This window comes from Meles meles, chromosome 5 (assembly GCF_922984935.1).
Source record: "Meles meles chromosome 5, mMelMel3.1 paternal haplotype, whole genome shotgun sequence".
Taxonomy (NCBI): domain Eukaryota; kingdom Metazoa; phylum Chordata; class Mammalia; order Carnivora; family Mustelidae; genus Meles; species Meles meles.
Genome location: NC_060070.1, coordinates 101811067 through 101826373, shown reverse-complemented (window position 1 = coordinate 101826373; position 15307 = coordinate 101811067). Strand labels below are relative to the sequence as shown.

General features: G+C 40.4%; 1 protein-coding gene across 4 annotated transcripts in view; it reads right to left on the bottom strand.

Annotated features, from left to right (window-relative positions):
* Positions 1 to 15307, bottom strand: part of LRRC1 (leucine rich repeat containing 1) — a 138932-nt gene that overhangs the window by 35591 nt on the left and 88034 nt on the right. For all 4 annotated transcript variants that reach the window (XM_046006662.1, XM_046006664.1, XM_046006665.1 and 1 more), the window contains one exon: positions 11222 to 11311. In XM_046006662.1, coding sequence (XP_045862618.1) covers positions 11222 to 11311 — 90 coding nt within the window. The remainder of the gene's footprint in view (positions 1 to 11221; positions 11312 to 15307) is intronic.

The window sequence follows — 15307 nt, the reverse complement described above, 5'->3', positions numbered from 1 at the left end:
TTTTATTTATTTGTCTCAGAGAGAGAGACACACACACACAGAGCACACAACCAGGGGGAGTGACAGGCAGGCAGAGGAAGAAGCTGAGCAGGGAGCCTGATGCAGGACTCAATCCCAGGATCCTGAGCCAAAGGCAGACGCTTAACTAACTGAGCCTCCCAGGCGTTCCTGCTCACACAGATTTTTGTCTCATTTCTTATTTATAAATATCTGTACTCTTTTTTTTTTTAAATAACTGCATAGTATCTCACTTCTATATACACCTTAATTTTTTTTAACTATTCCCTCACTAACAGTTTTTTTACTCTTTAATTTTAATATTTGGAGAATTAAACTTCTATGCAAGACTGCTGGAGTGAATTCATCCGCATCCTACAAAAACATGATTTTCTCTTCTCCCTGTAACTCCTTCCCACCATTTCTACCACCAAATGGGGTAAAACAACAATAACCACCACAAACAACTTAATGAGCTCTTACAGAAAAAGAGTACATTAAAGCATTTCTTCTGAACACATTAATGCTTAATGTTTTACACAGTTCATGAGAGCAGGGACAAAAGTTATAACGTAAGTCAGAATGTAGGCCATCTGTATTTTTAGGATTCTATTTCAGGGACTGGATGAGTGGTTACTTTAAAGAATTTACATCTGTTCTCCACTATACTTGAAAAATCCCCTTTTAATCCACTTGGATTTTTTTTTCCATTTTGGTAGCCAAAATCATTAAGAAACTAAAGAATAAAATAAATAGAGGTAGAACAACAAATGGTAGTACACTATATAACCATTAAAATATATAATCTATTGGGCGCCTGGGTGGCTTAGTGGGTTAAGCCGCTGCCTTCGGCTCAGGTTGTGATCTCGGGGTCCTGGGATGGAGTCCCGCATCGGGCTCTCTGCTCAGCAGGGAGCCTGCTTCCCTCTCTCTCTCTCTGCCTGCCTCTCTATCTACCTGTGATCTCTCTCTGTCAAATAAATAAATAAAATCTTTAAAAATATATATATATAATCTATAAATATTCATGTAATATTATTTGACAGGAGAAAACACCACAATTATTAGGGACAGGGAGAATTTGCATAAAATTTCTGCCTTTTAAATACCAAATTAGTATTTAAGAAATCTATTGTAACAAACTTCCTCATGGTGGCTTTGCTCTAGAAACTTCTAAAAATCTTTATTTTTGTTTTGAAACAAACATCTTATAGAAATTCCTAGGCCTCAAAAAAGAGTAGGGGGCACCTGGGGGGTTCAGTGGGTTAAGCCTCTGCCTTTGGCTCAGGTCATAATCTCAGGGTCCTGGGATTGAGCCCCGCATCGGGCTCTCTGCTCAGCGGGGATCCTGTTTCTCCCTCTCCCTCTGACCCTCCTCCTCTCTTGTTCTCTGTCTCTCTCAAAAACTTTTTTAAAAAAGGGGGTGGAGGTGAGGTGGGGGAGTAAGATTTTTTCCTTTCAGGCAGCATACACTAATACAATACAGGTAAGCAGCCCAGTCTTAGGCCTTATTAGTAAGGCCCACTAAAATTAAGGTCATCATTCCCAAGGGTAGCAGGCACAAAATCAGACCCGCACCCTCTATTTCGATCTGCCAGGGAACCCAGGGCCTATGTACTTGCTCTACTTTTATTAGCAAATGCATAATTAAATGTTTACTGATAATAACCATTTTGTGACTGATAACTACGTTCTGGGCACCGTGCCAGTCCGTTATATATTCCTTCTCCTATAAGAATGCTATTCTTTGAGGAGCAAATTTAAATAGAGTAGAGATATTTGGATATATTTAGACTAATTTATTTTTTGTTCTTTTTTTTTTTTTTTTTGAGGGTATGTTTCTTTAATGGCCAAGGATAAGGAATTTCATGGAGACAGATACATAAAGTAAAGACAAATGCCCCCAGATGGACACAGAGGCTCCCAAGATTCTCAAAATTCTCTACGAGTTCCCACTGGAGTCTTATAACCTCTCAACCTTGCTCCCACTCCTCGTGGCCTGAAGGTCTTGGAGGCTCTTGCTATGTGTACCACCTTGACATCAGGTGAATAACTGAGGCAAAATGACTTCAGCACGTTACTCATGAGGCTACATTAGAGAGCATTTCCTGCAAGAATAAATAGGTCAGTCTCCCAGGTATACAGTCTCATCCTTCAGCAACACCAGGCTTAAAGTTGGCCTAAAGATCCATCACCACTACCGAATTCTAGAAAACTGTCATCGCCCAAAAAGAAACTTCAGGTTCTGTTGGCCATTTGGATAAGACACCACCTCACACCAGTCAGAATGGCTAAAATGAACAAGTAGGGAAATGACAGATGCTGGTTAGGGTGTGGAGAAAGGGGAACCCTCCTACACTGCTGGTGGGAATGCAAGCTGGTGCAGCCACTCTGGAAAACAGCACGGAGGTTCCTCAAAAAGTTGAAAATAGAGCTACCCTACCACCCAGCAATTGTACTAGCAGGATTTACCCCAAAGATACAAATGCAGAAATCTGAAGGGGCACATGCACCCGAATGTTTATAGCAGCAATGTCCACAGAAGCCAAACTATGGAAAGAACCTAGATGGCCATCAACAGATGAATGAATAAAGAAGATGTGGTATATATATATATATATACACATACATACACAATGGAATACTATGCAGCCAAAAAAATTAAATCTTGCCATTTGCAATGACATGGATGGAACTAGAGGGTATTTTGCTGAGTAAAATAAGTCAGTCAGAGAAAGACAATTATCATATGATCTCCCTGATATGTGGAATTTGAGAAACAAGGCAGAAGATCATTGGGGAAGAGAGGAAAAAATGAAACAAGACAAAACAAGAGAGGGAGACAAACCATAAGAGACTCTTAATTTCAGGAAACAAACTGAGAGTTGCTGGAGTGGAGGGGGGTGGGAGGGATGGGGTGGCTGGGTGATGGACATAGGGGAGGGTATGTCCTATGGTGAGCACTACAAATTGTGTAAGACTGATGAATCATAGCCCTGTACCCCTGAAACAAATAATACATTACATGTTAATACAAACAAATTAATTTAAAAAAAAGAAACTTCATACCCATCAGAAGTTGTTCCTTATCCTGGCTCTGCCCTCCCAACACTTACCTCCCCCCACTCCCTGCCCCAAGCACTGGCAACCACTCATCTAATTTCTGTCTCTATGCATTTGCCTATACTAGATATGTCATTTGAATGGAATCAGACACTATGTGGCCTTTTCTATCCAGCTTCTTTTACTTAACATGTTTTTAAGGTTCATCCTGTTGTAGTATGTATTGGTACCCCAATACTTTTTTGGCTAAATATTTCATTAGATGAATATACCACATTTTGGTTATCAGTTAATCACTATCAGTTAATCACTGATAGAAATTTGAGTTGTTTCTACCCTTTGGCTATTACGAATAAAAGCAGCTATGAACATCCATGCACAAGTTTTTGTGAGGCATGCTTTAAATTCTCTTTGGTAGTAGAATTGCTGGGTTATATGGTAACTATGTCCAGCTTTTTGAAGTGGGACCTGCTCCTTCAAGTGCGGGGCATGCATCTCTTCACATTCCCACCAGCAGTGGATAAGGGCTTCAGTCTCTACACATCTTCACCAACATTTGTTATTATTGGTTTTTATTAGAATTAGTGGGTCTACAGTGGTATCTCACTATGGTTTTGATTTCCTTTTATCTGATAACTAAAATGATGTTGAGCATCTTTTTATATGACTATAGGTCATTTGTTTATGTTCTTTGGACAAATCTCCATCTTTACTTTTTTAAATTGGGTTATTTATCTTTCACTGTTGAGTTTTAAGAAATCGCTATATATTGTGGATACAAGGCTCTTATCTGATACATAATTTGCAAATATTTTCTCCCATTTGTACATTTTCTTTTCACTTTCTTCACAGTGGACTTTGATGCATAAAGTCTTTAATTGTGATGAAGTCCAGATTTATCCATTTTTTCTTTTGTTGTGTGGGCTTTCGGTGTCACATCTAAGAAACCACTGCCTAATCCAAAGTCACAAAGATTTACCCATTTTCTTATAAGAGTTTTAGCTCTTACATTTAAGTTTCTGCTCCATTTAGAATTAATTTTTGTATGTGGTGTGAAGTAGGGGTGGGACTTCATTCTTTCGCATATGGATGGATAGTCAGTTGTCCCAACAGCATCTGTTGAAAAAACTATCCTTCCTCACTGAACTGTTTTGGCACTCCTGTCAAAATCAGTTAACTATAAATGGCAAGGGTTTATTTCTGAATTCCCAATTCTATTCCAGTGAACTCTGTGTCTGTCTTTTTGTCAGTACCACACATCTTGATCACTGAACCTTGCTAGTTACGTTTTGAAATCTGGACGGGTCAATCCTCCAATTTTTCATGTCTTCTTTAAAACTGTTTTGGCTATTCTGGGTCTCTTATATCTCCATTTGAATTTGGGGCTCAACATGTCAATTCGTGCAAAACAAAAAAAAGCCACCTAGAATTCTGATGGGAATTGAGTTGAATAAGTAGATTTATTTGGGGAGTATTGCCATCATAACCATACTAAGTCTCCTAATCCATAAACACTGAATGTCTTTCCATTTATTTAGGTCATTTTTACCTTCATTCAACAATGTTTTGTACTTTGCTATATATATGTCTTATATTTCTTCTGTTATGTTTATTCCTATTTCATTCTTTTTGGTGCTTTATAAAGGGAACTGTTTTCTTAATTTCATTTTTGGTTTGCTCAGTGCTAGCATATAGAAATAAAATGGATTTTTACATTTTAATCTTGTATCCTGTAATCTTGCTGAATTCATTAACTAACTCCAATAGCTTTTTGTGGATTCCTTAGGATTCTTTCTATGTAAGATCATGTTCAATGCAGATTAACCCACTTTTGAAAAGTAAAAAAAATCAGTGTGGGATTTACTTGAGTAGAAATTGGTAAAACTGATCTCAAGAAAAATATTTCATTAGCATGTTTTTTGAAAGACAAATTCACTCAAACTTTGTACCAACATTTGAAAACTCCTTAAAGCAAAAGTATCCTTCCTGGCTTTACCGGTAGAATCCTCCAAGAGGTTTTAATGAGAGTGAAGCAAAAAGTATTGTTTACCAAACAGTGTTTTCAAGGGCCTATCTGAAAAGTCAGTATTATTCAGCCAGTGTCCTTAAAGCCTACTCAAGCCTGGGAACTCTATGAAGACCAAAACGAATGCTTCCCTTCTTGGCTGCTGCCCTCCTATGCTAACTGGCAATTTCAGTGATATGTAGTCATTTACTTAATTTTACCCCCACGGTTTTCTAAAAGGGATATAAAGAGGTCTTTATAAAATGCAAACATGTAAAAAATTTCATGAAATAGAAAGTGCAGCTTCTTCATGGAACAAAGTTCAAAATCCCAGCTCTTCTAGCCACTAGCAACAGAAACCTGGGCGAACTATCTATCCCCATTTCACAGACAAAGCTTACGAAACTCAGGATGGTTAACACTAACCACGAGTAGTATTGCTGTACTGATGCTGTATATGTGCCTAACAGAGCAACACCCCCCCGGCTCCAGTAAATGTCAGCAACACGGCTCCTCCAACTCCTCAGTTGCGTGCAACTCATGGATATTAATACAGCTGCTCTCACTGATCATCAAAATTAGCTATGAGCTTTCTCATTTTTGTCTCATAACAAAAGCAGAAAAGGAAATGTGATAAATGTCAGAACTGATATTAAGAGTTAAAAAGCTTGGGATGCCTGGGTGGCTCGGTCAGTTAAACGTACGACTCTTGATTTCAACTGGGGTCCCAAGATCAAGACCTGCTCAGTGAAGATTCTGCTTGAGATTCTCTCTCCCAACCTCCGCTCCTCCCCCTCTCTTACTTGCTCTAATAAATACAAAAAATCTTAAAACGAAGAAGCTTACCAGTTCTTCTGGTGAGATTTTTTTTTCCCCCCTGAAAATATACACTAAAATCTCTCCCTAATGACTCCTTTTATCAGGGAAACTAAGCAATCTTAATGGACAACAATTATTCTTTATTAGAAGGTTTTAAAAGCAAGGGAGATAGGTTTCTTTTTTTCCATAGTTTCTTCTTTAATCAACACTATGGCATTAAGCCAGAAAAGTGACTGCATAGGAACAGGCCAATGTGGTCCTCAAAAAGCTTTAAGAACCTAACTGGGTTGCCTCTACCATCAGGTTGGAAGCTAGCAGAGTGAAGGAGGTAACACTGTGCGCCTGATCCCGGGTACTCATTCGTTATGTCGGAGCAACACCAGGGTTGGTCTAGACACAAAGAGAGTTTAACAACCAAAGACTCCCCCACTTACAGCGTACACTGTGATCCAGGTGCAAACACTTGAACACTGAACCACTAAACCTCTATGTACAGATAAAAGACTAATGTGCTCACTGTGCGGGCAGTAAAGCATTGGTCAGGGAACCTGTGCATTGAGGATCTACGTCACCTCTTCCCATTGTTGGAGAAGGCTTGACAAAAGAGGTAGAATTCCAATCACTTACTGAGGACAAACCTTGGCCAGTTGGTAAAGACCGGAAACAGGGAAACAATTTTAAAGCTCATTGTCATGACAGGCTCTGAAGCTTTGCAGTGGCTTTGAGCAGAGCATGCTGGGTCTACATCACGGTAAAGGCTCCATGGTGCAGTAGACAAGTACTACCGGGCAGCAGCAATGGTGGTCTCCACACTTCACTTGAAAATTATTTGCTGCAGACTTTTTTCAAGCAAATGTTAAATGCAACATCAATATAAAAAAAAATTACAAAGCTAATGAGAGACCTGCCCTGGCACAAACAAGGATCAGCAAAGCCCACCCACCAGAGCACCTTTTTTACTCTCCACAGTGCCAGAGTTCACTGCAACCCCTAGGGACCTGAAAAAGAATTGAAGAACCATCATCCAGCTTAACTGACTCCCAGTCTCTTCCAGAATGGGGGTCCTCACACACTTAAGTACACAGATGTACTTTTCACTTAATGTTCTTTAAGTAAAAAAGAAAGCATTTAAAAATATTTTATTATAAATTTAAATAAAAAATCTTTTGGGCTGTCAGTGTGAGAGCCCTGTATTATGTAGCCAATCTTTTGTTTTATGTCTGGGGACAAAACAATTGGTTCTAAATTATTTTAATGCTTGCTGTAATGGCTATGCTAGGTGAAAAAATTCTTCACAAGTTACACTCACTCTTTCAAGAAGAACCATATTCTCAGCTTCACTTATTAAATCATCATACTAATTTTTAAAAGTATCCTCTGCTTATGGTAAGATCTTTATTGAAATTCTGCTGATAATCCGCCAACCCCCCACCCCCGACATCAGTCACTTGTTTAGGAAGACTCATCAGAAGTTGCTGTGTTTTTGTATCTTTAACAAAAAAGAATTTTAAAAACAAAATCTTTTGAAGATGAGTTAGCATCTCACTCACTGTTAAACATCACCCTTACTTTGAAGGACAAAGTACCACACTAATGTGCCGTTCACAGAAAAGGGTCAGCAAATTGGGGACATTACAACTTTTTAGTAAAAGAAAAAATGTGACTTTGAGTGAGGGAACCAGTGTGCTCCAGTGTGGTTCAAAAGATTTTCGTGATTATTCCTCGTCTCATTGAGATGTATTAGAAGGACTCTACTCTTCGAGAGACTTGCTTTCTTAAAGCAACCACAGCACTGGCATCTAGTCGTGAAATGTAGGACATGAGCTGCAGCGCTCTGCACCCCTGGAAAGCACGACCCCCGTGTGAGGCCAGTTCCCTCCCACACTCTGACGGCCAGGGCTCTGTGCTCCCCAGTGTTCCTAAAACGGCACTCTAGGATTCAGTGGAGCAACAATTTTGGCTCTCGAGCACTGGGGTGCTCAGGGAAGCAGCAGCCAGCTCACAGGCACACCACAGAATACTTGACACTTGAGAGGGACACGGCAAGACTCCACATCTGTTAGCCACCACGTGAACCACGAGCTCAGATCGTTCGGTTTCCACACTAGACAGCATGACATTCCTTCTAAGACATTGTATCTTCACGAAGCTGGGTTTTCAGTGACAAAAGGCAACTACCGGGTGAAAAATCAGGGTAGAACGGGAAAAGAGGTGGCTGTGTGAGAGGCTGGGCAGTGCCTGGCAGGGACCCACATCCTGCAGAAATATTTGGCAATGTTTAAAAATGAAATAAAAATATTTATTCTTTCCATTTATAGGTATTGCTTTTTCAAATAGCTACCAGGTTGTTAGGGCAGAAGTACTTAAGTTGGGGGGCGCCTGGGTGGCTCAGTGGATTAAGCCGCTGCCTTCGGCTCAGGTCATGATCTCGGGGTCCTGGGATCGAGCCCCGCATCGGGCTCTCTGCTCCGCAGGGAGCCTGCTTCCTCCTCTCTCTCTGCCTGCCTCTCTGCCTACTTGTGATCTCTCTCTCTCTCTGTCAAATAAATAAATAAAATCTTAAAAAATAAAAAAAAAAAAAAAAAAAAAAAAAAAAAAGAAGTACTTAAGTTGGTTAGAGTTACCTATTTAATAACTGCCCCGTTAGATATCACCAGGGCCACTGAGAAAATGTTGCTGTGTCCCCAAGGGCCATGCAGTGGCAGTGTGGGAGGAGTAGTGGGAAACATGGGGCAGAGACCATAAGAGCGTGCTCCCGTTCCAAATTTGCCATCAACCCCCAAACACTCGTCTAGTTACCTGACCATCGGCAAACCGAACACACTATGGGACAGATGTTCACTGGTGGCCCCAGCTTTGAGGCACGGCAGTTGGCTTGCCCTAAAGGCCTTGCACTCTTCTCTAGGCTGGACACGCCTGCCTATCGTGCGGTAGCCCACGTCCTTGACACATCCATAGCCTTCCCAGTTCATGCCAAGTACTGTGCTAGTCGCTGCAAAGAGAAACTGAGGTCCCATTTTCAGTGATGCTCAAAAGGCAGACACGGAGGTGGCTGGCGCATTTGACCCATAAGCCGAATTAATTTACACAACAACTCTCACTTCTGAATCTACAAAGATAACAGTAACTCTGATCATTCAGATGTCCACTTCATGTCCTTTTCAAATTTTTTTGGAACATCAAATGTTTGTGCCTGAATTATAAAACCATACTATCTCTGAGTAGTTGTTTGGTTACTAAATATTTGGCTCAGTGCTCTAGAACCATTTGCTCAAGAAACCATTTGGGAATCCCCTGGGAAAGTGAAGAATTGTTTTTATGAGGTAAGTCTGTAAGTTTCAAATACTGACTTGCTTAAAAATGTAGTATATTTATGCACATATGCAATTTCCTCAACAATTTGCCATTTCAACTGTTTCAAGGTCCAGTCTAGGACACCAGAGGTGCCCATTCTTTTGTAAGGAGTCTGTTCTTTGTTCTTTTCCACTAAGTGAAAACTTGCTGTTACTTTAGCATGCATAAATCTTAAATCCAACAGGTAGAAATCACGGAGTCTCTTCTTTGATTAAAAATAATAACAACAACCAGGAACAGAAAACTCCCCATTTCTCATTTTCACAAACTGATTTAATAGGAAATAGCTGATTCACTTATCTGCCTCGTATTCTTATTTCCTGGGTAATGATTCACCACAGGGTACAAATTCAAAGTGAGAGTTTATTTTAGAAGCAATCAGTATACATAAGGCCATAATAGTAACACAAGATGATTAAGTCTAAAATCAAAACAAAACACAACAGTACCCTTACTACTGACAGAATATGCAGATAAACAAGAACTCCTAAACACTGACAGAGTACAGATACTAATAGAAAAGATGGAACAAAGGATATGTAATTTATTCTAAAATGATTATTAAGTAACACATTCCACTAAAATAATGCAGTGGGGAGTGACGGGGTACTTTTGTCTATAAGAATATATTTTCTCTCAAAGCATTCAGGCTTGTTAAAAAGGATATGAATTGGGAGATAGAAGGGGTGAACAAGCAGGCAGTGGTAGGCTGAGAAGGAATAGGAAGGAGGGTATCAAGGGAATTAGATTCCAGAGATTCCTGAGGAGGAAGAGGAGTCAGTTTAGGTATTTAAATGGCTACTACTATATTCATTAGAAATACATGAATCTTGACACAGCAAAAGCAGTAAGTCATGAAATCCACAGTAAGCCATTATTGTTTCCTCTGCAACAGATCCCATAAACTCAGAGTGTACTGGGGGCTTCCTGTCTCCTTCCCCTCCTGAGACATTAAGGACACAAATCTGCATCAGCAAGTCTACTGACAAATGTTTAAACAGCTTGCATCTCAGAAAAGCATGAACTTGCAGGCTGAGACAGGGGTCAGCCGGCTGTCTTCCGCCTGCATAGGAAGGAGAGGAGGGCAAACTTGTCTGTGAAAAACAGGCTACTTCCACAGACCTCTGGAGAGAGACCCTTTGCAGAACAGACATCTGTCAGACACACAGCAGTTCTCAAAAACGAAATTTCTATTTTGCCTTAGGACTCAGGCAGGACAGGTGAGCACAAAGAAAATCTTTTATGACCCTGGGGAACACTGGTCCACCAGCTTTGGCCGGCCAAGTTGGGCTTTTAGTTTAAGTGGTAAAGCATGAATCATGAGCCTGACTTAACCCACTGTATGTCCTGGAGGTACGGAAAAGATCTACTGAGATAATTAATTCATCTGAGGGGATGAGTAAGAGAACATTTTTATTTCTTGCCATAGCCGTCCTCCCCGACCTCTAAGCCAGAAATGTGGAAATGTTCTCATCCCACCCCATCAGTCTCCCAGTTCCACGCCTGCTCTCCAAACACACCGTCCCACCTCCCCCACTATTCTCTGGTCTGTATGGACAAACACAAACACTGGTAGACACAGCCGTTGTTCAGGAGTACCCACTCTTAAGTTTTCAATAAAATTGCCAAGAGTGATAGTTCCTAACACTACCACTACCTAATTTATTAGCTGCCTATACGACCGGCGTGACCTTGTTTGCTTAAGTTAACTACGTTGGAATCCAACAGTTCGAAGAGCATGTCCAAACAAATTAGGTTTTTCAGTAGTAACAAGCAGCATTATCCTTTTTGGCCCTTAAAATTTAGGGGAAACTGAAAGCAAAAAATACTGGAGTCTGGTTATGATCCTTCTTGAGGGTGAGATTTGAGATTGGGTAAGAGGCTTTCTGAGTAGAAAAATCAGAGCTGTAAAAGAGGAGGTTGGAGTGGATGCTATAAACACCCTTCCACCCTGACATACACAAACCTCACATAAAAACTTACTTGCCAATATTTTCAGGCAGGGACTGCAGTGAGATGTCATTTACAGAAAGACACGTCAAATTCTGTAATTCAGGAAAGCTTTCTGGCAATCTAAAACAGCAATGACAACAAAATTTTGTTAACTGAAAAAGAAAAGTGCATGTACAGTATAAACTAGACATAAATACGATGAGTTCTCCCATATGTTAATTGAAATAACCTCGTATAAACTAAAGTATAAAAGGCATGTTTGCCTTGTCTTCCTAGACATAAGACACTGATAAGGAAAAAAACCCAAGGCTCGGTTTACCTAGAAGTACAGAGACATGATAAATGCTTGGTGGGGGGATCCAGAAATAATTAGAAAAGATATGCAAGCTCTCAGAATAAAGGAGAAAAAATGCTGTGGCAGAAAGAAACAGGTAAATAGCTGCTGAAGCGGAAAGTGACTATGAGTGAAAACACTTGACTGATTAGCAGAAAATAAAGAGAAAGTTTAGCCCAGAAGATTATAATAAAACATAGGACAGCAGCTTAATAATTTTTGTTCTGTAGATTATAATACCCAAGGCAAGGCTATGAATTACTCAGAAGCGATCAACTGACAGCAATTGCCGCTTTCTTAATATTTTTCTTTTAACTCGATTTAAGATGCCAGTCACTTGAGATTATTATATGTTTCACTATGTTCTACACAAAAGGAAAGTTTTTATACTTCCCTTAAATTCTACTGAAGAGTTAGGTTTCAAAATAAAAATATTCAAAAACTTGCAAAGAAAGCTCACTTTCAATATTTCTATGGTTACCTCCAGTTACGGAGGAAAAAAAAAAAACTAAAGTTAAAAAGATCTTGTTGAATCTAAAATGCCAAAGGTCTTTATACATAAATCTGCTGATATAGACAACAGAACACACGACCCATTTTTTTGGAGGGGGAGGGGGAGGGGTAGGAAAAACTTCTTGCTTTAGTGATAGCCTCTGCATTAGAATCTTCCATTTTTTTTTCTTTTTCTAAGGTTCCTTTTTTAAAAAGCAAATTCTAGGTTACTGTTTAACATAAATTATAGGTAATTCTAAGCTTCAAAAGCAAATCCAAGCCCTGCAAGATGAGAGTTCTAGGATTTTATTTTTTTTTTATTTTTTTTTTTTTAAAGATTTTATTTATTTATTTGACAGACAGAGATCACAAGCAGGCAGAGAGGCAGGCAGAGAGAGTGAGAGGGAAGCAGGCTCCCCGCCGAGCAGAGAGCCCGATGCGGGACTCGATCCCAGGACCCTGGGATCATGACCTGAGCCGAAGGCAGTGGCCCAACCCACTGAGCCACCCAGGATTTTATTATGACTGAGATACATTCTCAAGAATGGTTTCAACAAAGTTGAAACCTCTTCCATAGCATAACAGAGGTAAGATTTTTTTATTTATACTTAAGAAGATGCAACTGCATCTGCTCACCTGAGTTTCCACTGAAAGTACATATCATTTTATAAAACTAGCTAAAATGATCTTCAGTATAAAGAAAATAGATTTTTAAATGGCTGACTTCCTTGTTTTACTGGCTGTCAGCATTTCAGCAATAAGGGCTGAACTGGTAAGCGTGAGGCGGAAGCACGGACATCGGGCTCAAAGAAGGGAATTCTAGTCTGAGCTGCCACTCAGAGGCCACATCATCTCAGAAGGTCATTTAGCCTCTCAGCCTCATTTCTTCAGCCATAAAATAAGTAGGTCAAACTCAATAATGTTTCAGGTCCTTTCCACTCACAGATAAGTCGTCATAATTCTTAAAGGAGTGCACCTGCCAAATCAAAAAGGCTTTAAGAAACCTCCCAAATGTGAAGCCAGGATAAAAACTGAGTAAAGCCTCCTACAATGTGGGTGTGTTCTGGTCCAGGGAGTTTTGAGATAATGCTAAAGTCATGTGTCAGCAGGCATTAGAAAAGGAAAACTAAAGAGGTAGAAAAGGGGATTAAGCAATTGAATGGCTTTAAAAAAAAAGGGGGGGGGGAAATCCTCCAGGGCAGCATAATGAGTATTTCCCAGCTGCCTAAATCTACAAGCTGCCTTAAGGATAAATAGCTTAGTTCCGTTTACTCCATTCCAGAAATTAAGGGAGAGCTGGAGATAAAATGATAAACAACAGAAGAATATAAGTTAACTTTCTCAGTTTAATTGGGATGTCTTGGTCAAGGTGAAAACTTAAATATAAGTTCCAAGTGTTAATGAAAAAAGTACACATTGAACATCTCAGAAGCCCCGCAGAGCGGATTCTGGGGAGTAAGTAAAGGCTTCCCAAAGAAATGTCATGCGGAATATACACCTTACAGGAGTGCAGAAAGAGCAGAGAGTGAAACAAATGACCTATAAGCACTTTATAACAGCGAGTGTGACGTCTGACAGAGGCAAACAACGGCAATGAACATGGAAAGACAGGCCAAGTTCAGACACAGGGAAGGGGAGGCGGCATAGCACCTGGAGAAGCAAGGACTTTACCTCAGGGACAGGGACTACAGAAAGGTCTAAAGAACAGGGACAACTGTATGGATGATGGTTAAGAAAGAAGACAAGACTTGAGGGCTGCGATGACTTAGAGCTTACTAAATTTACTGTTTTCATAATAATAAATATTATTAATAATATAGTCACTGAAATCCAAAAGAGGAAAATCAAAAATGTTTTTAAAAACATATTTACTTCTTAAAAATACCAGATATGGGGAAAACAACACCAAACAGACATTCCCTGGCAGTCCATACCCAGAAAGACCCAAGCAATGGGTGATATGTATCCCAAATTTTAACCTCATCTCAATTTTCCTATTAAAAAAAAAGAAGAAGAAAAGAAGGGAAGTGGAAGAATACATTTATTCTAAGGCTGCTTACAGGGGCGCCTGGGTGGCTCAGTGGGTTAAGCCTCTGCCTTCAGCTCAGGTCGTGATCTCAGGGTCCTGGGATCAAGCCCCACATCGGGCTCTCTGCTCAGCGGGTAGCCTGCTTCCTCCTCTCTCTCTGCCTGCCTCTCTGCTTACTCGTGATCTCTCTCTGTCAAATAAATAAATCTTTAAAAAAAAAAAAAAAAAAAAAGGCTGCTTACAGAGTCTAGAAATCATAGACATGGACCCACCTGGCCTAGAGGTACCTCTAGAACTTCTCCTGAGGACTGCCTCTGCATTGCCAGGTGTACAACAATTCAGGTAACCTGGCAACACAGGCACCTGGAAGCCAGTGATCGGTGGCCTCATGACTCAGCCAGCAGCTGAGCTGCTCATAACAGTGCCACTCAGCTACGCCCAGGCAGGGTGCTGTGTCATACCGAAGAAGCAAGATCAGAATCAGTAGTAGAACAGTGACAGGTAGCTCTATGTGAAGGAATAACCCCAAAGAAATTCTCACAGTTATTGCTAAAGTAAGGAAACAGTGATGCGAGCAGAGTTTTTGTTTGTCTGTTTGTTTTAAAGGGAGAGTTGGAGGAAAATTGAGACAGTAAATATGTTTCATTACTGGAGTGGAAAAAACACCCCTTATTAGGACTTCTTGGATAACTAGAGGGTAAGCTCTCTGGGAGTTCAGAACTCAGTCTTACCCCACAAGATAAGCAATAGAGGATTTATGAACCACTTCGGTGCTTCACATGGCTTCAGAAATGTAGTCCTCATTCCTGTTTTGTATACTACTCCATGGTGCCTCCCCTCACCCAATATCTGTTCAATGTTCCAACAATAGCACATGTGTGTCTTTCACTGCACAGTGTGATTTATAAACAAGTTATCTGTGAAGGTCAATCATCTTTTTTTTTTAAGATTTTATTTATTTATTTGACAGAGAGAGATCACGAGTAGGCAGAGAGGCAGGCAGAGAGAGAAGAGGAAGCAGGCTCCCGGCCCAGCAGAGAGCCCGAGCCGGACTCAGTCCCAAGACCCTGAGATCATGACCTGAGCCAAAGGCAGAGGCCTAACCCACTGAGCCATCCAAGCGCCCCGAAGGTCAATCATCTTTGATAAAGATAGCCATCCATCTAGGTACCCCCACGATGGGTGACCAGGTTATGTTCGTGGTTTGGTTCTCAAAAAGGATATCCTCGTACTATAGACAGCAAAGCAAGCAGAAAGGTTA